The sequence below is a fragment of the Martes martes genome (assembly GCF_963455335.1).
Source record: "Martes martes genome assembly, chromosome: 1".
NCBI lineage: Eukaryota > Metazoa > Chordata > Mammalia > Carnivora > Mustelidae > Martes > Martes martes.
The window spans coordinates 122,436,596-122,463,027 of NC_137888.1; the positions used below are offsets into that span (position 1 = coordinate 122,436,596).

Genomic DNA, 26,432 nt, shown 5'->3' on the forward strand with positions numbered 1-26,432 from the left:
CATACTGTCATTAGACCATATCTCATAAAATCTTTTGAATTAATGAAAATACTTGAAAGTTTCCTTTCTAAATTAGGAAAATAAACTTCTAGTTTTAGAAGGCTGAGCCAAACTACACCTCACCTAGAGATCAGCTCACATTCTCCTAACCCTTTTTGTTGATGTTCCCCCATCCCCAAGTTTATATACTTGGGTTTTTATGCCTCACCCTGATTTTGTGTACTTGCTTCTTCAATCAGAATCTGAAATCCAGCTCTTCTGACCTCGTTAAGCTGGGCTCTGTTTAAACTACCTGTTTGGTAATACAGAAAGATACAAGTACTTTTTTTGGTCTTCAACAGTGTACCTGTTTGATTAGAGAAATTTATAACCAGGCACTCAAATATATTACTCAGTTATCCCCTTTAAGCCTAGGAAAATGAGTGGAGTAACAAGGTTTTCTTTGTATTTGTTAGAGGCACTGTTAAAAAAACAATTTTATATAGGGAACTCCCATCATACTTTTAATTTTGATATTCTTAAACATTCAGCTCAACATTAACAGAGAAAGCAAGTTATAATTTAGTAAAATGAAGTTTATTTAAAAAATGTTTTCAGGAAGCTGCAGAATGGCTAATGAATGTTTCTTGGTAAGCTTGTAGTGTTAATTCTATATATGCTCCCTTCTGTGCTTCTGTTTTTGCAAAGATCTGTTTAAAAAAAGAAATTATTTTAAGCAATAGACATATACTATTTATAAAGTTTTCCATTTCTGCATTAGCAAAGTCCCAGTTTAAAAAGTCTTCCAAGGTTCACAATTTTTTTTTTCTGATTATAAAACAATAAGCATACTACCTGGACCAAAAAATAGTATCTGACACAGTTCAAGCCACAGTTATTCTAAACATCAGAAGAATACTAATATGGCTGCCAGCTCTCTTAGCTTATTTCCAGAAAAATAAAACCTGACATTGCACCTCCTGCTAGAGCAAAATGTATATCATTAGGTTTTAAGCTAAAAAATATTTTCCCCGAAAGCAGTCTGCTTTATCTGGCCTATCATAGAAAACCAAAATTGGTACCACAGTTTCTCTCTACTCCTCCTAGGGGGTCATCGCTGGTCATTTTTATCCTTAGAACTGCTTTGTAGTATGCCTAAAATAAGACTGGGAGAGAAGCCAGACCAACAAAACCATGTCTGTTCTGCACTTTAGAAGAGATGAAAATATACAGTGACAGAGAAATCTGTATAAGTCCATGGTTTTGAGAGGCATGTACTTCCAAAATGATAATGCAACTAAGGCTGAGTAATATACAAGCACCATCTTCTCCCCTTCTGGACAGAAATGTGACCACACTCTAGGACAGGAAGGTGCACTGGGAACATGTGTCTGCCTCATCCTCCACCCTATCTTGCTGCTGACTTGATCACCTCAAAGAACAAGGGGCCTGCTTGGACTCCAGCTGCAGCTCCCCCCGAACCCCATCCCATCTGTTTCTGTCATCAGATGAAGAAATACAGGGGGGGCTCTAGTTACTATTTCAAGATCACACATCTCCTGTATATGTGAGTCTGTTTAGTTACCATTAGATATGCCCCATTTCAGAATTCTTCCCAACTCAGTTTTATCACAATACAACAGACAGTGTGGGAAAAGTCCCTTTACCTTAATTAAATGTACTCCCTCAGCAGCCTGCTCCTTGGCCTCCTGAGCTGACTGGCCATCTGGATGGAGGAGGTGATACAGCTGGATCAAGCTGGTGGCATCATCAACTCTAGAGGGAAAGGATTTACTGCCATCAGTGGGTTTTCTGCATTTATAAAAATGTGTCCCAACTTAAAACTAAATTACATTTTAAACTTTCCTTGGGCCAGACATTTTTTAAGCCTTTAGTTTCGTATTTTCAAAGGCATTTTTAGAAAATCAGCTAATTTAAGCTTCATATCCATTCTGCAGTAGGCAGGGCAGCAATCAGTACAGGCATTACCCAGTTTATGAAAGTGAATATATTCTAAATGTGACTATATTCTTTTTGGAAACAGAGAATCACTTCTCATAGAAATAGCATTCTTAATGTTAGATGGCTGGTAGGCCAGCCCACTTCACAGGCAGATAATAATGTAATCCAACTCAGAGGGCAGGAGTATTACCTTCATCCCACATAAGCTGGAGGCTGGTGGTCAGGGGATGCTCAAAGCCACTTGCCTTCAAGTTCATTAGCAGTGACATCTTCTGCTAACAGATTTTCATTAAGACTGAATTAGTGAATAAATGCCTCCACAAGAGGCCTCCTAGGAGTCCAAGACTCCCAGGCCACCAGTCTATTCACAAGAACCCATTAGTTAAAAATGAGCATCCTAGCGGAGTAAATCTGAAATTATGCTCCTCAGAAGGAATGTCAGGTTCTACTTTAACCATCTAGAATTCAGTTCTTCTGGTGTGTACTTACTTTTTTGAAACCTCTAAACAACTTTTATCAGCATAAAAACAACCTTGGCCTTCCCCAAACCAATCAATCACTATCTTCTCACATAGCCAACACCTGCCTACCATTTGCCACCTCAAAGCTGAGGGGGTAAATACACTTTCTAAAATGCTTGTGCTTTTGAGGTTGTGAGTTACTGCTTTCCATCTGTGGGGGTAGAAGGATAAAGACACCATAATTCAGTGTTTCCCCAACTATCTCACTAATTTTCCTGTTTTCCTATTAAACCTGGCCTGTGCGAGTAAAGAACTTCTCAAGCCATAGTGAACTCAGAGAAATGCTCTAGGCTTATCCCAAGGTCCATTCACTCTCAAGGCCATCTTCTGGGAGAACTGAGAAACCAGGGCTGTTCTTATAGTAAAATTTTTCAGGGAAAAATATTGAGACATGTTCATTACAAATGTATGTGCTTGTTATATAATCTAACAAAGTCCAATAAACATGGCAACAAAAATTCCCCAAATAATAAAATCCCCTTTGGAGCTCAGAAGCATGTGGTCCTGTAAAGAGCTTAACTGGGCTTTATTTAGATTTCTGGTTAGGGCTTCATTACATTCATGCTACAGTATAATGCCTGCATCTTATTGAACAAGTTAGTTCAACACCCAGCCCATATTTGAAAATAAGAGCAAATAAATTAACATGTTCAAAAAGATTTTAAAAGAATCTCAATTACAAAAACCAACAGTGAGACTTGAGTCTGAAATAAACAAGTAGAATCTCAGTTCTGCCTTGGGTTCCATTCAGTGAGGACATGCACCCTCTACTGTCTAGTCTGGGATTTGCAGCACGCTGTCCTGGTCAGAAATCCCACAAGAATGGTTTTACTTAATGCAGAGCAGGAAAATTAAGTACTCAAAACTCCCTCCCAGTATACAAGTAAATTGCTTTGGATGTAAAACTTACATGTGGTAATGAGTATTACTATAATATAAATTAGTACACTTTGATAAAGAACTTTAATGTTCAGTTACACATTTCTTACTCTAATGTTTAGAAAATGTTAGATGTGTTTATAATAAAATCATTTCAGAATGAGTCCATCTAAAAAACTTTATAAGAAGATTCATTCACAGGAGATGTCATTGCTAAATCACCTGAAAACAGGTCCCATTTTTTGAGTATCCTCATGACCATCAACCAGCCCCCTACTTACATGGGATGAAGGTATATATATCTGCCCTCTGAATTGGATTACACTGCACTTGCTGGTGAAGTGAGCTGGCCTGAAGACATCTACCATTAGGAATGCTGCTTCTGTGAGAAATGGTGCTCTTTTTCCAAATATGGAATGTATTTCTTAGATAGTATCTGTGGAACTTTCTATTTCCGAAAGCCTTAGGACCTTTATGTGAATGGCTTAGATCAGATGACTTGGAGGATATGCTGAGTCACAGCACCTTAAAGTCTGAAGGTGGCAGAAATCACTAAACCCTCTTGTAGTTCAGACTTTTGAGTCAGTCGGTGACTTTGTAGAAAGTTGACTTTCTTAGAGCCACACTGGTTTCTTTTTCTTGTCATTTTGGTAGTTCTAATTCAACTGATAGATACTGAAGAACAATTTTTTTTAGTTTCATCACAAGTTGTAAAGTACACTGTTGTTTCAGCTAGAAACCTGGGAGCTCACCAGTTAAAATACCTACATGTTAAAATACAGTAGACATTCCTCGTTTCATGTAACTTTGGGAAAAAATATAAATTTTTTCAGTGCCTTAAAAATCTTGCAAAAGCAAGGGATATCAAAAGCAATAGTATTTTCATAAATTAAATGATTACTTTTACTGAAAAGCCCCAGTTCCACCACAAAACAAGCACCTGCCAGAGATTATGTCTTTACATTTCCTTTTTAATCCCCTTTGAGTGTCTGGAAAGTTCACTGATACCCAGGAACGCTGGTAAGGCCCAGGATAAGTCAGTATCCAAGGTATGTAATACAGATCCACAGCCACTTACTCTTTCAGAGAATCTAGCCCTATTTAAATAACACGAAAGCAAAGACAGAAAAGTGGGTTGTGATGGAAGAACCAACCCATAAATAAAGGAGGTAAGTGAAAAGTATTTCAGTGGACAATACACTGTCATCACTGAGGAAAAAATAGCTCAAATACAGATTTACTGTATTTCTTTACTGTAAGAATTTCTTTTACTTACTAAGCTCATACTTACAAATCTCTCTGAATCTGGTCAATCAGTAAACCATCAATCTTTTTCTTATTTACAAGATACCAAGCCATTCCGCCGAAGTGTCTTGTTGAACGTAAAAGGTCATAATTTCCATGTTTATCTATGTCTTCATAGGTCTGATGATGAATCTATTCACATAAAATGCAGTTTTTTTCAGAAACATTAAAAGTAAAAGTGAGCATTACTGGATACACATTATCTTGCATGAGTGTTGCCCAAGAAAGGACCAGTAAACCAGGCCTATTTACATCTGCCTCTACTCTGAATAACCAGTACGTATGGTTTAGATCAACCCTGCACTGTAGAAGTATAGCCATATCACAAGTACTTTTCAGCAGCCAACCACTATTTATGAAGCACCTATTACATATATATATATGTAGACCACTAGAAAATAATGGACCACCATTATCTTGGTCACTAGAAGATTAAAAAATAAAATAAAATCAAGCATATTTTTTCACTTCTCCGTTTTTCCCCAATTCGATCAACTACCCCTTTCCACCTTATTAACTAATGCTCCTTCAGTTCTTTCAGACTGATCATGCCAACTAAGGACTACAGTAAGGGCATTCCTGTGTTCAAAAGGCTTTCAAAGTCCTGCTGAATGAAGTCCAGATTCTTGAGCCTGGCATCTGAGGTCACCCGTGACATGCCTCTATTTACTTTTCCAGTTTAACCTTGAACACCTCCCATACATATACACTGCATATATAAGCAAACCAGATGACCGACCATTAGCAAGCACACTGTTTCCTGCTTGTTGTTCACACTGTTCCCTCTCACTGCCTGGAACACTTCTTCTCACCCAACTTCACAATGTTCCCTGCCCTTCTAGAACCCTGTCCAAGACTCCTATCAAACCTTTCCTGAAAGCACTCTGTAATCTTCTCTTAGCACCTAACATCTCAAACCTAAGGTGATAATTACCTGCATACTTATCTGGCACCCTTCCCCACAATCACTTCTGGACTGCAAGCTTTGACACAGCACACCCTATCCTAGTTCATGTCGTCACTATACTATCTGCAATACCGTATGAAGAAAGCACAACATGATTGCTTACTAAACTGAATTGTAAGACACATACATTACATCTTGCAAATTTTAGTAAATGACTCTGTTCCTGTATGATAAAAGAGAAGCAGCTCTGCCATCAAGTTTGGGTCCCTAACACTACCACTTACTAGCTGTGCAACTTACAGCAAGCTATAGAATGCTCCAAGCTTAAATTATCCCATCCTTAACTCAAGGGCTGCTGTGAGGATAAAACATCTGATGTACATAGGTGCTTAATAGATGTTCAGGTATTTCTCTTCTCTTCCCCCTATAAAAATCTTACTCATAACCATACTTAAATCCATACTTAGAAACTATAAATATACTCACTTTGATATATTCAGTGGAATCTGGCTCAAACTGGGCAATGCAGAGATTGAGGACATCAACATGCCGGTCCTGGCTGTACATGGTCTAAAACCACACAGCACAGATGGAATTAGATGAGAAAAACATCAAAGTTCAACACCTGTCCTGCTGCCGTGACAGATGTGCTCATCCACTTCTGTGCCCAGTAAGTGTGAGGCAGAAATAACACAGGCTTCATAACTGTCACACCTAGATTCAAACCCCAACTAAGCCAATTGCAAGATAGAGAACAGTAGAGGAGTCATCATCAGAAACATGTATCTGTGTTTATCAAAGCAGAAGCCCTGCAGCACCAGAGCCAACTTATTCCACAAAGAAACCATCACCACTGACTCTAGGAAATCAAAGTCGCCTTACCTTAAGATTTTCTTCCTTGAAAATTACTGGTGTTAAAACTCTACGGCCTTCTTTTGGGAAATAAACTTGTATCATCCTGTCCCGTTCTTCCCAAGAGGCTTTGCGTAGCCTCCCACTTGGTTCTCTGACAACAATAAAACGCTCCTGAAATAGAAAACAAAATCAAGGGTGGGTGTGTGAAGACTTATTTCTAGTTCCCATGTTCCACTAAGCACCACTATAAGAATAATTTGCAATCAAAATACAAAATGCAACTGGGAGATGCAAAATGCAATTGTATATGATTTCAATGATAATTTTAAACCTCAAACACTTTACAAGATTTGATACTTCCTTCACTAATCACTGCTGTGCCTCTGACAATCAAATCTAAAATGAAAGTATTTGCTAAGTGCCAACTACGGTCCTAAAGTGGGTTTAATACATAAAATGGTTCAACTGAAAAAAGCTGGTCAGAGATTCGTCTAAATCCATTTCAGAGCAAAGAAGTGCTATGAGACCTTTCAAACTGCTTCACTTCCGCATCACAGTCTCGCAGAAACAGATTTTACTACTTTGTGATGTACTTCTAAAGTCCCTTGGGTAAAAGAAACAAACCCAGGAATGTGGAGTCTTAATTCCACATCTCTATAATTCCCCAAACTGGGATGAGACATAAATGTGTCAAAGAGACTGTCCACCTGCCTCTGGTCTCCTCACTCTTCCAACTACCAAATCCTAGGTCGTGAGATCCCTTTCCTCTGAATTCCACCTACTGTATGTTCTATTCAACTGGCAATTTATCATAGGCTAGATTCTTGACACTGCTCAGATACTGTCAGAGAACTGAAAAAGGACAGGAACTGTTGATTATAATTCTTTGAGATACCCAGTGACTTACATAGAATTTTGCACATAGCAGGTAATTGATACACATTTGATTACTGTATAAATTAACCAGATGGTACTAATTTTCTACTTTTCAGAGATGTAAGAGTCATTGAATGTGTTCTGAGGACAATATAATTAAAACTTTCATCAAGTACTGCAAATAGAAAAAAATAACAGATGTCTAAATACCACAGTTATTCCTCAAAAGGACTGGCAATTTGAATTCTAAGTTCCTTTCTCCCTTTCAGGTTATAAAATGCTCCCATAAACACCCTTCAAAGCACTCCAAACATATAGTAAAGCTCCCCAGAGCAAAAATTTTAATTAAAATGAAACTCTGTGATCCCTGTTTATCAAGTCAGGTGTAGAGGTGGTTGATGTACAGACACGGACATGGCTCAAATCATGTCTTCTGACCATAATCATAGATGATAAAAAGATTAATGTGGGGTGGTCCTTCTCCCAACTGTAGTGTTACATAGTATTCTACTGCATTCTGTGGGCTGAATTGTAAATCGCTTGTTTCACTCTTAATTGAAAAGATTCAAACACAAAACTGATATATTTTACAAGTACCAGAGTGTTCTTTTGGAATTGGCCATCAAGGGAAGAGGAGCTAGAGGATAAAAACCACAATAGAAGAAGCAAGTGGTGTCTAAAAAGTACCTTCGGAAACCTGTCATTCTTTCTGCAAATTTTGAAAAGTGAAAATCCTTTGGGAAGTCTGGGTTTTTTGGCATCCTCAAGAATTTACAAGAAAGAAACCATTTTCTCAAAATGTTTCAGCTAAGGGAGTTAGTCTAACTGGCAGAAAGAATCCCCTTCTCTCACTGCCTTGAAGATTTCTGCCTGTTTGTGGTTTGGGGATAGGTTTGTCTGTAAACTACTACTGTCTCAGCACACCTGTCTCTTTCTTGATCTGGAATAAAGTATGTCCATAATCTGTAGGGAAATGGTAACATGATGATGATGGACTGATCTGCATTTTTCTTCTTCCTTATGCTGGGCTGGATTTTCCAGAGGGTCTCACCCAGCCACAGGAATTCTGGTTTGAAAGATTCAGAGACAGGTGGGTCACAATAATGTTGACCCTTGTCCCTCAGACCCATCTCCACATATTTCAAATAAAGATCATTTTGCAATTAGACATATACTCACCCGATGTGGTATGCTATATGATATATCAGTAAATACGTATTTGGCTGTTTCTGTTCCTTCCAAAATCTTATCTTCAGCTAACACGTCATTTATTGGTGCTCGTTCTTCCAGAACCGGTGGCATTTTTAATCGTACTTTAGCTGCCTCAATTGCCTTTCTTGTAGCCTAATGAAATAAAATATTTCTTAAGGAAAGCCGCAAGGTTGCAAGCCAGAAGGATCATCTGACAAAAGCAGATACTGATAAAAAATGCCAAGAACTACAAAGAGAAGAAGCTCTAGCCCCAAATCAGTGAGTGAAAAGGCTCCTGGGTCCTGGTGTTTGCCAACTCTGTGGTGTGGCTGAGAGCACCACCTACAGGCTCAACCATTCTCACCACGGCAAAGGAATGCTTTGAGACAGAGCCAGGTCACAAAAGCTGCTTGAAATAGAATAAAGGATTTCATCTATTGTGTGTGTACTATGCACCATATATAGTTCAAATACTCGGAATGTATTTGGCTCATTTAATATCCACAAACGACGTTACGAGCTAGGTGACACTGTTATTTCATTTCATGGAAGAGAAAATAGCAGCACACACGTGTAAATTGCTAAGAAGTTGTAGCACTGGGGTTTGAACCCTGGCCGCTCAACTCCAGAGCCCATGCTCTTAACCACTTACCACGCTGCTCCAAGCCATACCGTTAGCAGTGATTACCTCTGAGAAGTAAAAATAGTATTTTTACTCCTCACGTGATATACTACTGGATATCTGAATGTTTTGCTATGACTGTAACTTACTTTGAATTAGAAAAAGGAGCAATAACGCTTTACCTATTCATACATCAGAGCATTTTCCACAAAGTGCTTATACCCATGACTCCAGGAGGACTGATGCCTAGAGTAGTCTGTGGTTCAGCAGGATCCATAATCCCACCAAAGCACCATCCTCAAAGCAGCTTTTTTCAAGGAAGGAACCTGAACCAGGCAGGACAAAGAATGGATACTCAGGCAGGTTTGGGAGCAGAGGAGGCTCTGCCTGGACACCTAGGCCTGACCCATTGGCCCCAGTCCATCTAATTCTGGCCATGCTCCTTGTTTCACTCTGCTTGCCTGTTACCATTTCTTAGTCTGTGCCTGGAACTCTCCACCATGAGTGCCAACGGAAAAGCAGCTACTGGTATCTAGAGGGACCTTTGGAAATCTTGTTTAACCCTTTAAAGAAAGGTATTCTACCAGTATTTCTATATTCACATACCTCCTCCAACTGTGCCTGAGTCATCAGCTTATAGGTTGGTGGCTTCAGTTCTTGTATAGATGGCTTAAAAACCTTCTGCAAATCCAAGCCTGTCATCTTGATGAGTATGTTTTGGACCTCCTCATCCATAAACGTAGGTTTCTTGTTCTGTGAGCTACCAGATTCTGCTAAAATGGGTTTCAGTAAATAAGATGGTAAAAATGACAAGCCAACAAGATCTCTAAACAGAAAAATTAACAACAGAAATTAACAAAGTGTCTACCTCAAAATGTATAATGTTAACACCTATGAAATCCATTCATTCATTCCTTGATAAAATTTACTGAGCATTTACAATGATGAGACTATTGCCAAAAGGGCACTCAAAATCTAGTAGAGAAAGAAACATAAAAAAGTAATTAAGGCGGGGGGCGGGGGGGGCAAGATGGTGGAGAAGTAGGAGACTCTGTTTCAACCAGTCCCCTGAACTGAGCTAATTATCTACCAGAACACTCTGAACACCCATGAAATCAGCCTGAGATGTAAGACTATACACTTCTGGATCCCGGGGGGGGGGGGGGAGCAGAAAATCATCAGTGAAGAGATGCACCTTGCCTGGATCATGGTTGATATATTCAGTTATACATCCCCTCAACCGCCTCTCACCAAAATGACTAGGAGGAGGAACACCCAACAGAGGAAAAATTCAGAGACTGCGACCTCTGCCACAGAACTACTGGATATGGACATAAACAATATGTCAGAAATAGAACTCAGGGTAACAATCATCCAGGCAATAGCCAGGTGGGAGAAGACCATTAGTGGCAACATACAATCTCTATGGGCGGAAGTGAGAGCTGATCTGGGCAGAACTTAAAAATGCTATCAGTAAGATCCAATCTAATCTAAATACTCTAACAGCTAGAGTAAATGAGGCAGAAGATCAAATTAGTGATCTAGAAGACAAACTGATAGAAAAGGAGGATCAGGAAGGGGTCTGGAACAAACAGCTCAGAAGCCATGAAAACAGAATTAGGGAAATAAATGATGCCATGAAATATTCCAATGTCAGAATTATCGGGATCCCTGAGGGGATGGAGAGAGAGAAGACTAGAAGATATAGTTGAACAAATCCTGGATTAAAATTTCCCTAATCTGGGGAATAGAACAAGTGTTTGTGTTCTAGAGGCAGAAAGAACACCCCCCAAGATCAACAAGGGATCAATAAGGGTAGAAAGACCTCCAGGCACATAATTGTGAAATTACGACTCATAAATTCAGAGAAGATGTCTTAAGGGCAGCTAGGGGGAAGAGATTCCTTACGTACAGAGGGAGGACCATCAGAATAACGTCAGACCTGTCCACAGAAAACTGGCAAGCCAGAAAGGCTGACAAGACATGTTCAGGGCACTAAATGAGAAGAACATGTAGCCAAGAATACTTTATCCAGCAAGGATGACATTCAGAACGGATGGAGAGATAAAGAGCTTCCAAGACTGGCAAGGTTTAAAAGATTATGGGACCACCAAGCTGACACTATAAGAAATATTAAGGGGGGGTTCTATAAAAGAAGAAAGAACCCAAGAGTGACACAGAACAGATATTTACAGAAACAATCTATAGAAACAAGGACTTCACAGGAAACATGATGTCAAGAAAAACTTATCATTCAATAACCACTCTCAACATGAACGGCCTAAATGCTCCCATAAAATGGCACAGGGTTGCAGTCTGGATAAAACAACAGGACCCGTCCATATGCTGTCTACAAGAGACACATTTTGAACCTAAAGATACATCCAGACTGAAAGTGAAGGGATGGACAACCATCTTTCATGCCAATGGGCCTCAAAAGAAAGCTGAGGTAGCGATTCTCCTATCAGATAAATTTAACCCTGGGATGCAAGGGAGGTTCAACATTTGCAAATCAATCAATGTGACAGAACACATTAATAAGAGGAGAGCAAAGAACCATATGGTCCTCTCAATTGATGCAGAAAGCATTTGTCAAAATACAGCATCCTTTCCAGATTGAAACTCTTCAAAGTACAGGGATAGAGGGAACATTCTTCAACTTCATAAAATGTATCTGTGAAAAACCCACAGCGAATATCATTCTCAATGGGGAAAAGCTGATAGCCTTCCCTTTGAGATCAGGAACATGACAAGGATGCCCACTCTCGCCACAGTTGTTCAACATAGTACTAGAAGTTCTAGCAACAGCAATCAGACAACAAAAAGAAATAAAAGGTATTCAAATTGGCAAGGAAGAAGTCAAACTCTCTCTTTTCACAGATGACATGATAGTTTATGTGGAAAACCCAAAAGACTCCACTCATACAGCAATTCAGTAATGTGGCAGGATATAAAATCAATGCATAGAAATCAGTTGCTTTCTTATACACTAAGAATGAAACTATAGAAAGGGCAATTAGAGAATCGAATCCATTTACTATAGCACCAAGAACCATAAGATACCTTGGAATAAACCTTACCAAAGAGGTAAATGATCTGTACTCAAGGAACTACCGAACACTCATGCAGGAAACTGAAGACACAAAAAGATGGAAGACCATTCCATGCTCATGGATTGGAAGAATAAACATTGTTAAAATGTCTATACTGCCTAGAGCAATCTACACTTTAACGCCATTCTGATCAAAATTCCACTGGCATTTTTCAAAGAGCTGGAGCAAACAATCCTAAAATTTGTATGGAATCAGAAGAGACCCCAAATCGCTAAGGAAATGTTGAAAAACAAAAATAAAACTGGCGGCATCACATTGCTTGATTTCAAGCTTTACTACAAAGCTGTGATCACCAAAACAACATGGTACTGGCACAAAAACAGACACATAGACCAATGGAACAGAGTAGAGGGCCCAGATATGGACCATCAACTCTATGGTCAAATAATCTTTGACAAAGCAGGAAAAATATCCAGTGGGAAAAAAGACAGTCTCTTCAATAAATGGTGCTGGGAAAATTGGACAGCTATGTATAGAAGAATGAACCTCGACCATTCTCTTACACCATACACAAAGATATACTCAAAATGGATGAAAGACCTCAATGTGAGACAGGAATCTATCAAAATCCTAGAGGAGAACATAGGCAGTAACCTCTTCAACATGAGCCTCAGCAACTTCTTTTAAGACATGTCTCCAAAGGCAAAGGAAACAAAAGCAAAACTTAGGGACTTCATCAAGATAACAAGCTTCTGCACAGCAAAGGAAACAGTCAACAAAACAAAGAGGCAACCCACGGAATGGGAGAAAATATTCACAAATTACAGTACAGACAAAAGGTTGATATCCAGGATCAATAAAGAACTCCTCAAACTCAACACACACAAAACAGATAATCACGTCAAAAAATGGGCAGAAGACATGAACAGGCACTTCTCCAATGAAGACATACAAATGGCTAACAGACACATGAAAAAATGTTCATCATTATTAGCCATGAGGGAGATTCAAATCAAAACCACATTGAGATACCACCTTACACCAGTTAGAATGGCCAAAATTAATAAGACAGTAAACAACAAATGTTGGAGAGGATGTGGAGAAAGGGGAACCCTCTTACACTGTTGGTGGGAATCCAAGTTGGTGCAGCCACTTTGGAAAACAGTGTGGAGATTCCTTAGGAAATGAAAAATAGAGCTTCCCTATGACTCTGCAATTGCACTACTGGGTATTTACCCCAAAGATATAGATGTAGTGAAAAGAAGGGCCATATGTACCCCAATGTTCATAGCAGCAATGGCCACAATCGCCAAACGGTGGAAAGACCCAAGATGCCCTTCAACAGATGAATGGATAAAGAAGATACAGTCCATATATGCAATGGAATATTATGCAGCCATCAGAAAGAATGAATACCCAACTTTTTATCAGCATGGACAGGACTGGAGGAGATTATGCTGAGTGAAATAAGTCAAGCAGAGAAAGTCAATTATCATATGGTTTCACTCACTTGTGGAGCATAAGGAATAACATGGAGGACATTAGGAAAAGCAAAGGAAAAGTGAATTGGGGGAAATCAGAGGGGGAGACGAACCATGAGAGACTGTGGACTCTAAGAAACAAACTGAGGGTTTTGGAGGGGTGGGGGAGTGGACAGATGGGTGTGCCTGGTGATGGGTATTAAGGAGTGCATGTACTGCACTACACTGGGTGTGGTGCATAAACAAATGAATCTTGGAACATTAAAAAAATAAAATTAAATTTTAAAAAAGTAATTAAGCAGTGTTTGGGTGGCTCAGCTGGTTAAGTGTCTGCCTTCAGCTCAGGTCATGATCTCAGGGTGCTAGGATCGAGCCCCACACCCAGCTCCATGCTCAGTAGGGAGCCTGCTTCTCCCTCTCTGTCCCTCTCCCCACTCGTTCTTTCTCTCAAATAAATAAATAAAAATAAAAAGGTAATTAAGAGGCACCTGGGTGGCTCATTTAACTGTCCAACTCTTGGTTTTGGCTCAGGAGGCAATCTCAGGGTCATGAGATCAAGCCCTGCATCTGGCTCCACACAGAGTCAGCTTGAGACTCTCTCTTCCTCTGCCCCTCCTGCTCTTGCTCTCTCCCTCTCTAAAATAATTTTTTTTTTAAGTAATTAATGTGGAGTGCCTGGCTGGCTCAGTCAGTAGAGCATGTGACTCTTGATCTCGACGTTGTAAGTTTGAGCCCCATGTTGGGTACGGAGATTACTTAAAAATAAAATCTTAAAAATAAATAAGGGGTGCCTGGTTGGTTCAGTCGGTCAAGCATCTGACTCTTCATTTCAGCTCAAGTCATGAGCCTCTAGATCATGGGCTCAAGCCCCCCCACAGGGCTCTGATCTTGGCAGGGAGTCTGTTGAGGATTATCTCCCTCTGCCCCTCACCCTACTCACATATGCACAATGGCAGGAAACTCCTCGGGAACAGAAGTGATGGTGGCACCATTTTTCTTGCCCTCCCCAAACAAAAACAAAAAAACCTCCCAACAAACAAAAGACTAGATGGATTCACAGATAAATTCCACCAAACATGTAAAGAAGAGCTAATACCTATTCTCCTCAAACTATTCCAAAAAAAACAGAAGTGGAAGGAGAGCTTCCAAATACATTCTGTAAGGCCAGCATTACCCTGATACCAAAACCAGAAAGACAGAGAGAGACATGGTCAATTAATCTAAGACAAAGGAGGCAAGAATATACCACAGAGAGAAAAACAGTCTCTTTAATAAATAGTGCTGGGAAAACTGGACACCTACAGGCAAGAGAATGAAAGTGGACCACTCTCTTACACAATACACAAAAATAAACTCAAAATGGATTGAAAACCTAAATGTGAGATCTAAAGTCATAAAACTCCTAGGGAAAAAAAAATAGGCAGTAATTTCTCTGACATCAGTCATGGCAATATTTGTCTAGATGTATCTCCTCAAGAAAGGAAAACAAAAGCAAACATAAACCATTGGAACTACATCAAAATAAAAAGCTTTTACACAGCAAAGAAAACCATCAACAAACAAAAAGGCAACCTACTAAATGGGAGAAGATACTTGCATATGATATATCAGATAAGATACAACATATGATGTATCAGATATATCAGATAATGTCCAAATACATAAAGAACTTAATAGACATCAATGCCAAAAAAACCAGTCTGATTAAAAATGGGTCAAATACCTAACCAGACATTCTTCCAAAGACGACATACAGCTGGCAAACAGACACATAAGGTGCTCAATATCACTAATCATCAGGGAAATGCAAATCAAAACCACACGGAGGTAACACCTTACACCTATCAGAATGGCAAGACTCAAAAATATAAGAAACAAGTGTTGTCAGGGATGTAGAGGAAAAGGAACTCAGCAGCATTATTTATAACAGCCAAGACGTGGTGATAACTAAGTGTCCATCAGTGGATAATATAGTTGTGGGGTGTGTGTATGTTTGTGTAATGGAATAAAAAAGGAGGAAATTGTGCCATTTGGGACAACATGGATGGACTATGAGGGCATTATGTTAAGTGAAATAAATCAAGCAGAGAAAGATAAATACTGTATGATCTCAACCATATGTGGAATCTTAAAACAAACAAGAACTCACAGAAAAAGAGATCAGGCTTGTGGTCTTATGGTTACCAGAGGAAGGAGCATTGGATGAAGGTGGTCAAAAGGTACAAACTTCCAGTTAAAAGATAAAAGAACTAGGGATATAATATACTACAGGACAATATAACACTGATGAATAGCATATATGAAGGTTATTAAGAAAGTAAATCCTAAGAGTTCTCATCACAGGGAATAATTTTTTTTTTCGTTTTCTTTGTACCTCCATGAGAGGAGAGATGTAAACTAAATTTACTGTAGTAATAATCTCATGACATATGAAGTCAAATCATTGTGCTGCACAACTTAAATTTATTCAATACCATATATTAATTATATCTCAATAAAACTGAAATAAAATTTTAAATGTAATCCAGAGTCATGCTTAAAACTCACCAATGACTTCCAACTTCATTTAGAAAAGGAACTAAGGTAGTCTGCTTATTTCACTGTGTCTCCCACTAAACACTGTGCTACCCCAAAGGCCAGAACTAGTCTTCTACTTCTTATACTCATCCCAGGCACCCAGGTTGAGTCACCACTTTTATCAGATGTTTCTCACTTTAGATATGACTGCGAACTGAGTACCTACACTCAAATTTCAAAAGCACTCAAATTTAATGTGTACAAATAGACATTTACTTGTGCCTCCCTTCCAATCTCATCTACTCCTGCCTTTTCTTCCCTCACCTCCCCTCCTCCACGACCCCGCCCAAAACAAACAAACAAACAAACTGTTCCTACAATTAATCTTCTCTGTCTTGGTATAAATGGGACTACTCTCCTCCACTCAACTGCTCAAGCCAGAAACCTGAGAAGCAACACTGATTTCTCCTTTTAAACTTAAAGCCAAAGCCATCACCAAGCCTATCAATCCTATCTCAAACATGCGTTTTCAAACTACATGTGTTCAGTCTCATTGCTGAACTTTTGTTTATGTTGTTTCCTCTGTTTTAAATATTTCTCCTTGCTTTAAATGTTTTTCTCTCTAGCATGGTTAGCCAGGTCTCAGATCTGGTCCTAATTTCCAGGAACCCTTCCCTGTCCTTCCCACCAAGTTTGAGTGCCACTCTTATGTGTGCTCCCCTATCGCAACCTGAGTCACACTGCATTGCCAGTTCCCCACTGGGCCAAGAGTTCCTCAAAGAGAAGCCAGTTCAGTTGGCCGTATCCCCTAAACGTAGCACTGTCCTTTGCAAGGAACCGAGCTCAGGCACTGCTGGTTCATTGAGTTAAGGAATGACAAGGGCAGGAGATGACTTCAGGTACAAGGTACAGATGGGAGCCGGCTGGCCTAGGGCGCACTGGCCTAGTGAGAGCCGGGGACGGTGGTGCAGGATGGGGTCCTCGTGGTTCTCGCCAGTCAGAAGCAGGCTCTAGGTCTCCCAGGAGAACGTACCAGTGGACGTCAGAGAGGTCACTTACCCGCCTCAGAGGCAAGCCGACGGCATGGCAGTCCTGCCCCGCAGGGCCCGGGCAGTGGCTGGAGCAAGGCGCGGAACTGGGGCCGACTTCGGGCCCGGAAACAGACCTGGTCCGCGCTCCGGGAACCTGTCAGGAGGCTCCACAGCAACACAGACCTTCTGACGGTCGCCATGATTTTCCCGGGGCCACCGGCGCCGGAAGCGGCCTTCAGGTATTTCGGGTCTCGCGAGGTTCGCGCAGCATTCTGGGAAACGTAGTCTGGTTGAGGGAGGAGGAGGCAGGGCTCCGAAACGTCACAGTTTTCTTATAATCCTCTTCTTTACACGTGGAGGATGCTCGTGTCCTCTGTATGCATAGATACAAAGGTAAAACTTACATCATCTCCCTTAAATGCTCTTTTTCCTGGACCTTTCCTTCGTTTCCATGGCTCTAACAAATTTCCATTTCCTGCCGACACCGTTTCTCCCAGCCCCAGGCTTAAATCCAAAGGCCTATTCGACTTATCCATTGAAACTTGCCACAGACCCTCCCGCAGTACAGATATAACTCCTGATTCCAAAGCCTGATTATCAAAACCGCCTTCATCCCCTCCCCACTCATACACCTCATTCTGTCTCAGGACCTTACTCCTTTACTTCATAGCCCTTTTCTCAATTTATTATTATTTTGCTTATTTTTCTTATCCCATGAAGATGATCGCTCTACATATTTTACTGTAGTGTCACCTAACCTGAAACATGCACAGGAAACATTGGTTGAATAAATGACTAAACGAATGATTTAATGATCCTGTTATTTTCTTACCAGCTGTCCAGGATGTGTAGGTCTTTCTCTTCCCTATAGTTTGGTGCCTATGCTAAGAACTCATCGCAAGGCCTAGCTAAAGGAGGATGTTAACACTCGTTTGAATTAATTGGAAGGTAGACTCACTAACCTTTCCTCTTTCCACCGCTGCCCATTAAGAGCTGACTCTGAACACACTCCCTGTTTGGGTGGGGAAGGAGAGAGCCCTTGTCTTGGTGCTGCATTCAGACATGGCTGCTACTTCTCACCTCTACGTGATAGCAGGTGTCAGGGAGTGGTAGTGAGATGCATGCAAGTGTCTCCCAGCCCACGTCCTTTCTCTAAGGATCCCCACCTACTTCTTTCCCATAGGCACTGCTGAGAGGATAGGCTTCACTGGCTATGCTTTTCATATTAACATCCCCCTGGATAATACTGTTTGGACAATGAGTGGACACCTAATACAGGACGAATGAATCCATTGGCTGCTGTATTAGCCCCCTATAGCCACTGTAACAAATTACAATAATCTGTGGCTTAAAACAACAGGAATTTATTCTCTCACAGTCATGGGTACCAGGAATTTGAAATCAGTATAACTGTGCCAAAAGCAGAGTATCAGCAGAGCTGTACTCCCTTCAGAGGCCCTAGGGGAGAATCTGTTACTTGTCCCTTCCAGCTTCTGGTAACTGCAAGCAGTGCTTGGTTTATGGCTGCATCACTCCAAGCTCTGCCTCTATCATCACATAACCTCTTCTGTCTGTGCTTAATCTCCCTTTGCCTCACCCTGATAAAGATGTGTATGGTTCCCTTTAGAACCTACCCTGATAATCCAGGATAATCTCCCCATCTTAAAATCCTTAATTTAATCACTTCTGTAAAGACTGTTTCTATATAAGGTAAGGCACAAGTTCTAAGAATTAGGTAGATATCTTTGGGGAAAGAAGGCTATTTTTCAGCCTACCCCAGCTGTTCAAGCACAAAACAGGTTTTCTCTTAATATTCAAACCAAGAAACACAAAAACTATAGTTGAAGGCAGAACCTTGAAATTAATTACTATTTAGAGTTAGGTTTGGAGCTCCCTTTCTCAGCAAAATACTCCCTGATGATTGAGCAGAGAAACCCAGTCCACAGAAAAAGACAGGAAGACGGAGCAGAAGCAGAGCTGGCATACTATGTGCTTTGAGAAAGAGAGAGACGGGGAAAAGTTGGCCTTTCTCTTGGCCAGAGATCCTCCCCTGTTCTTTTCATTGATCACCTTTACTTGGGACTACACTAAGTTTTACCGACATATATCAGCCAAGATTCCTGGTTCTAGCTGTAACCTTGGACAGATGTCCACATCTTTCAGAGTCTCAGTTCCTCACCTGCAAAATGGGTGTGATGAGAGCACTTATCTTTCAGACCTTGAAGATAAAGGACTTTCAGGACTTGATGCCTGGTATTTCATAAGTGGGGTGGGTGCAAAACAGTTGGGTGGCAGCAAGTCAGTGCCTTTCTGAAGATCTTCAGAGGGAAAGTTTTAGAGAGTTACATGTTCATCAGTTAAGATTATCTGGTTATGAGCGATAGAAATCTTTCTTGTCTAACACAGAGATGGAAGTGATGGGAAAGATGTTGAATATCTCACAGAGTTCAAGGGAAAACTGAACAGCCAAGCCACAGGAAGCCACAGGAATGTCTTGAAGGATGGAAGCTCCAGAGTCCCCAGATAGTTCTACAGGAAGATGGAAAACATTTTTCCTGGAAGCCTGTGCAAGTCTACATTGGAGCAGAAACACCCTGAGAAATGATGAGGATGCTGAAAGATGTGACAAAGCACAGCCACTGTCCCTGTCACTGGAGTGCACTCTTTTCATCAGTCCTGCTGGTTTTCATGATAAATTGGTGAAGCAGACAGGACAGGCATCAATATGAGCATCTTCTATACATGTAGGCTGAAGCTCAAAAGTTATGGGTGTTGCCCAAGGCCATCCAATTTATTCAAGGCAAAGACAAAGCTACACTTTGGGGTCCCTAGCAGCTATTATGGTGTAAAAGCTGTTTTGCATGTGCTTCACGGGTAAGGAAAAACACTGAAGTTTCCAAAAATGACAGACTGTCTTCTGAGCGCAGAAGGTGGCCCAAAAAGAGCAGGCAAGAAGACTGTCCTCCACCATGAGAAAATGGGGATGGATGAGTCACTTCCTCCAACCCTGACTTTAATCCGTTTATCTCCAATTTTCCACATGACACTCTGTCTCTTTACTTCTCTATGCTTCTGACAGCACCCACCGAACTATAATTCTACCCCAAACTGAACACTCAAAAGAGAAAATGATTGCCAGAGACCAAGGCTACATCTGTCTGTGATGACAGGCAGGCACTCTGTCCTATAGCACAGGAGCATTAATGTCAAAGGCACTTAGACCAGCTCCTTCCTGCTATCCCAGATGCCCCCACAATGATGGAGGCCCAGAGCGATCACCCCATGTCACAGGCTTCGTGGATATGAGCTATAATAGCTGACACTTGGCTCCCTTGCTCCCCGAGAGCTGGCTGCTGTCTGGTTTGGTATGTGGAACATTTTGTCGGAGGGACATGCTGGCCTGGGTTGAAAGTAATTCCCTTCAGCTCAGAACTGAGTGAAGTTCAGTGAAGTGGGTGGTCTGTCACAAGATTATTTTTCAGTTCGATCTGGACTCTGGAATCCTTTGGACAGAGAGCTGGTATTTTCAAAGGTTAATAAGCCTGTCAGAAATCTCTTTCATGAGAAAATGGGATGCATCTGATTCATGAGAAAATGAGATGCGTCTGATTGACTGACTTGCATGCAGTCCCCAGATGAGGGGCCTGAGCATAATTTCACTTTAGACTCAGGACTGCGTCATCCTGAAGATTCCTGGGGCCTGGACTGGGAGAGGCTGGCAGTAGGATGTAGTGGTTGCTGCTGACGGGAAGCTAGAACCAAAAGAGCAGAATATAAACATTTAGGGCATTCTAAGCGTGTGTGCCTATCTGTATGTGTCGTGCAAATGTGTGTGTGTGTGTATATGTGTGTGGCTTCAGGGGACATATATGTGTGCATGTGTTTATGCATAGGTGGCCATTTTGTATGCATGTGAATGTGCATATGTTTCAAATATGTATGGACATGTATATAAGTCCACATATGCATGTACACACACATATATATAAAGTGAGCGTGTGTGTGTGTGTGTGTGCACGTGCACATGGTCTTGTCTGTGTATAGGTGAATATGCATGTGTTCACATGTGTATATTGGCCTGGGAATGGGGGCACTTTCAAGGTAAGAGTTTGGGGATCAGAGAAGATATGGGTTAAAATTCTAGCTCCACAATTCATTAGCTGTCTGAGTTCTTGCTACTCCCCACCTTCAGTTCCTCCTCTGTAAGGTGACATGATAGCAGCTTCTACAAAGGTTGAGAATGAGGGTTAACAGACATGAAGCAATTGGAGCTCTGGCTCACAGTCAGTGTCCACCCAGTGATAGAGAGCATTATAACCATTACTGATAATGATCAGCATCATTCTGGTCTCATCTCATCTCGTTCCATGGCTGTGCAGGATTCCTTCTGTCTCCTTTATTTTTTTTTTAAGATTTTATTTATTTATTTGACACAGAGAGAGATCACAAGTAGGCAGAGAGGCAGGCAGAGTTGGGGGGGAGCAGGCTCCCTGCTGAGCAGAGACCCCCCCCCAATGCGGGGTGGAGGGGGTTTCCATCCCAGGACCCTGAGATCATGACCTGAGCTGAAGGCAGAGGCTTAACCCACTGAGCCATTCAGGCGCCCCCTTCTGTCTCCTTTAAAACCCATGCAAGGGTGGCAAACATTTCAGATGGACATGAACTAACCTGAACTAGCAGTTCAGAGACATGACTGACCAGACCGAATCCCCTCCTGTCCCCGGACTTCAGCTACATCAGTAAATCACAATTTGCCCATCAGGTACATCACACCAGTAAGCAGCTTTGCTCAATGAGTTTTCTTTCTATGCTGGTATGTCTTGTGGAAATGAAAGTAAGCCAAAGGTGGCTGGCCACCTTCTGCATTACCAGTTGATTTTTATAAACAAGTAAACAAACAGGCTTATTCAGGTATAATTGGTATACAATAAATGGTGCATATTTAAAGCATATAATATGATAAGTTTTAACCTGTGTACACACCATGTAACCGTCACCGTATCAAGATTACAAACATGCCCATCACCCCAAAGTTTCCTCATACCCCTTGGGATTCCCCTCCTCCCACTCAATCTGTGCGACCACTGCTCTCCTCCCCCACACATCACCTTGCATATCCTAGAGTCTGACAAAAAAGCATCCTAAGTACATATTCTTTTTCTGTCTGGCTTCTTCCACTCAGAGTAATTATTTTAAGGTTCACCCATATTGTCACGTGTATCAAGAGCCTGTACCTTTTTATTGCTGACTAATATTCCATTATATGGATGTACCAAAATTTGTTACCCTTTCACCTGCTGAGGGACTTTGGGGTTGTTTCCAGTACTTGGTTCTTAAAAGTAAAACTCCAGTTAGCATTTACGTACAAGTTTTTGAACTTATGTTTCCATTTCTCTCAGGAAAATAGGAGTGGAATGGCTGAATCACATGATAGGTGCATTGAACTTTTCAAGAAACTTCCAGAGTGTTTTCCAAGGTCATGGTGCCATTTTAAATCTCCTCTAGCAGCATATGAGACTTATTTCCTCAGTATCTTCTTGATGCTGGTCAGTCTTTTTAATTTTTGTCATTCCAGTATGTGTCGTGTATCTCATTGTGGTTCTTAATTTCATTAGCTTAATGACTAATGATGTTGAACATGTTTTCATGTGCTTACTTGCCATTCATGGATCTTCTCTGGTGATGTGTCTACTCAAATCTTTCACCTATTTTTTTGTTTGTTTATTTCTTTCTTTATTTTTTTCGGTATTCCAAGATTCATTGTTTATGCACCACACCCAGTGTGCTCCATGCAATATGTGCCCTCCACAATACCCACCACCAGGTTCACCCCACCCCAAACCCCCCTCCCCTCCAAAACCCTCAGTTTGTTTCTCAGAGTCCACAGTCTCTCATGGTTCGTCTCCCCCTGCAATTTCCCCCAACTCATTTCTCCTCTCCATCTCCCAGTGTCCTCCGTGTTATTCCTTATGTTCCACAAGTAAGTGAAACCATATGATAGTTGACTCTTTTGCCTATTTTTAAAGTTGGGTTGTTTTCTTGTTATTCTTGTTATTCTGTAAAGTTGGCTTGCCTTTGTATTCTTCTAACAACATCTTTAAGAAAGAAGTTTTTAATTTTGATGAAGTTCAATTTATCAACGTGTTTTTTCATAGGGCTTGCTTTGCCTAATCCAAGATAACAAAGTTTTTGCCTATGTTCTCTTTTAGAAGGTTCAAAGGTGGGGTGCCTGGGTGGCTCAGTGGGTTAAAGCCTCTGCCTTCGGCTCGGGTCATGATCCCAGGGTCCTGGGATCGAGCCCCACATCGGGCTCTCTGCTCAGCAGGGAGCCTGCTTCCCTTCCTCTCTCTCTGCCTGCCTCTCTGCCTACTTGTGATTTCTGTCTGTCAAATAAATAAATAAAATCTTTTTTAAAAAAAAAGAAGGTTCAAAGGTTTTACATTGCACATTTAAGTGTATGGTACATTTTGAGTTATTTTTTAAATATAGTGTGAGGAATGTGTTGAAGTATATTTTTGAATATGTATGCCAATTGTTCCGAATCATTTCCTGAAAAGACTACCCTTTCTGCACATAATTGCTTTTGGACCTTTTAAAAAAATTAGCCATCTTTATCTGTGTTGTGTGGGTGTACTTTTGAAGTCTCTATTCTATTCCAGTGACCTGGTTTTTTTAAAGATTTTATTTATTTGACACAGAGAGAGAGAGAGATCACAAGTAGGCAGAGAGGCAGGCGGGGGGGGGGGGAAGCAGGCTCCCCGCTAAGCAGAGAGCCTGATGCGGGGCTCGATCCCAGGACCCTGACCATGACCTGAGCTGAAAGCAGAGGCTTAACCCACGGAGCCACCCAGGCACCTGGTCACTGGATTTTATTTATTTTATTCATTTATTTTAAAGATTTTATTTATTTATTTGAGAGAGAGAGAGAACACAGGCGGGTGGGAGGGGCAGAGGGAGAGGGAGAAGCAGGCTTCCCAGGGAACAGGGAGCCCAATTCCAGGCTTGATCCCAGTCCCCAATGTGGGACTCAATCCCAGGACCCTGGGATCATGATCTGAGCCGAAGGCAGACGCTTAACTGACTGAGCCACCCAGACGCCCCATCCAGTGGCCTATTTTTATATATTCATGTGAATACTATACAGTTCTACTATTACTGTGGTTTTATAATAAATCTTGAAATTGGATAGTGTTAGTTCTCCAATTTTGTTCTCCTTTCCTTTTTTTCCCCCCAAAGTTGTTTTTGCTATTTTATGTCCTTTGTATTTCCACATAAATTTTAGAATCAGTTTACAGTTTCTACAAAAATCCTACTGGAGGGGCGCCTGGGTGGCTCAGTCGTTAATCATCAAACTCTTGATTTTTGGTTCATTCATGATCTCATGAGTTGTGGGATCAGCCTGTGGAGGCCCCACCCTCCTGGTGTTGGGCTCCCCACCCAGCAGGGATTCTCTCCCTCTGCCCCTCCCTGCACTGGTGTCTGCATGCTCTCTCTCTCTCTCTCTCTCTCTCTCTCAAACAAATGAATCTTTTAAAAAAAAAATCCTGCTGCAGTTTTGATTAAAATTATATCAAATCTTAGATCAAATCTAAGATCTCCAACAAAATCAAATGTATTCTCTCCAAATAAATCTATTTGGAAAGAATTGAGATCTTAACAATCCTGAGTCTTCTGACCCATTAACGATGCTTATCTGTCCATTTATTTAGGTCCTCCTTAGTCTCTCTAAACAATGTTTGGTAGTCTTCAATGTACAGATCATATCTTTGGTCTGATTTATCCCTGTTTCATATGTTTGATGCCATTGTAAATGTTATTTTAGTTTCAATGTGTGATTATTGCTAGTCTAGAGATACAACTGATTTTTTTGTATTGCTCTTGTATCCTGAAAACTTGCTAAACTCACTTTTTAGTTCTAATAGTTTCTTTGTAAATTCCCTCAGATGTTTTACATAAACAATCACATTGTGAATAAAGATAGCTTTTACTTCTTCAATCTGGATTACTTCCCCCCATCCCCCACCAACTTTTTTTTTTTTTGCCTAATTATACTTGCTAGAACCTCCAGGACAATGTTGGAGAGCAGTGGTGAGAACAGACATACTTGTCTATTCCTGATCTTAGAGGAGAGGCATTCAGTCTTGCACATCAAGTGTAATACTGTTTTTCATAGCTGTCCTTTGTCAGGTTGCAAAAGTTCATTTTATTCCTAGTTTGCTGAGAGTTTCTCTCAGGGATGGATGTTTAATTCTCATCAAATATTTTTTTAGAATCTGTTGAGATGATGATAGCATTTTTTTAAATAGTGCATTAATATGGGGGATTACACTGATTGCTTTTCATATGTTAAACCAACCCCACATTCCTGGAATAAACCACATTTGATAAGGATTTCTCTCTTTTTAATACACATTGTTGGATTTATTTGATAACATTTTTAGAATTTTTACTCTATTTTCATGAAGGATTGGTAGTTACTTTTTCTTGTAACCTTTGTCTGGTTTTAGTATCAGGAATTGCTGGCTACATAGAGTCAGTTGGGAAATCTTCATCCTCTGCGATTTTCTGAAAGAGTTTGTGTAGAACTGCTATAGCTTCTCCCATAAATGTTTGGAAGAATTCACCCATCAAGCCATCTGAACCTTGAGTTTTCACTGTGGGAAGTTTTTTATTTTTTAAGATTTTATTTATTTATTTGTCAGAGAGAGAGGACAAGCAGAGGGAGAAGCAGGCTCCCTGCTGAGCAGGAAGTCCGATGTGGGACTGATCCCAGGACCCTGGGATCATGACCTGAACCGAAGGCAGATGCTTAACCGACTGAGCCACCCAGGCGTCCTTGTGGGAAGGTTTTAAATTAAAGTTCAATTTTCGATTACCTTTTCACTTTTATTTTTTTAAATGAGCTCTGGTAGTTTGTATCTGTGAAGGAATTTGTCCATTTCATCTAAGTTGTCAAATTTATTGGCATAACACTTTTTATAGTATTAACTAATCAGCCTTTTAAATCTGTAGATTTTATAAAGATAGTACTTCTCTTATTCCTGATATTAATAACTTGTATATTCTTTTTTCTTTCTGATGAGTCTAGATAGAGGTTTATCAATTCTATTGATCATCTCAAAGACCAGTTTTTGTTTTCATATTTTGCTTTGTTTTTGTGTTTTCTATTGATTTCTGTTTGATCTTTATTATTTATTCCCTTTATTCTGTTTATTTTTCTAGTTTCTTAAGGTGGAAGTGGAGGTTATTGTTT

At 40.6% G+C, this 26,432-nt stretch overlaps 1 protein-coding gene across 2 annotated transcripts; it reads right to left on the reverse strand.

Moving 5' to 3' along the window:
• Window positions 1-424: 424 nt before the first annotated feature.
• MRPS22 (mitochondrial ribosomal protein S22) lies at window positions 425-17,394 on the reverse strand. 2 transcript variants are annotated; one of them, XM_080806106.1, is made up of 8 exons: window positions 17,208-17,394; window positions 9,704-9,870; window positions 8,464-8,628; window positions 6,436-6,579; window positions 6,040-6,123; window positions 4,633-4,778; window positions 1,647-1,755; window positions 425-689 (listed from the first exon to the last, which is right to left on the reverse strand). In XM_080806106.1, the coding sequence occupies exons 1-8, from the start codon at window positions 17,377-17,379 to the stop codon at window positions 594-596; spliced, it is 1,083 nt and encodes a 360-aa protein (XP_080662232.1). In that variant the 5' UTR covers window positions 17,380-17,394; the 3' UTR covers window positions 425-593. The 2 variants fall into 2 exon arrangements, with proteins under 2 accessions (XP_080662232.1, XP_080662233.1); XM_080806107.1 differs by having other exon boundaries at window positions 443-689; window positions 9,704-9,867; window positions 17,208-17,391.
• Window positions 17,395-26,432: the final 9,038 nt, after the last annotated feature.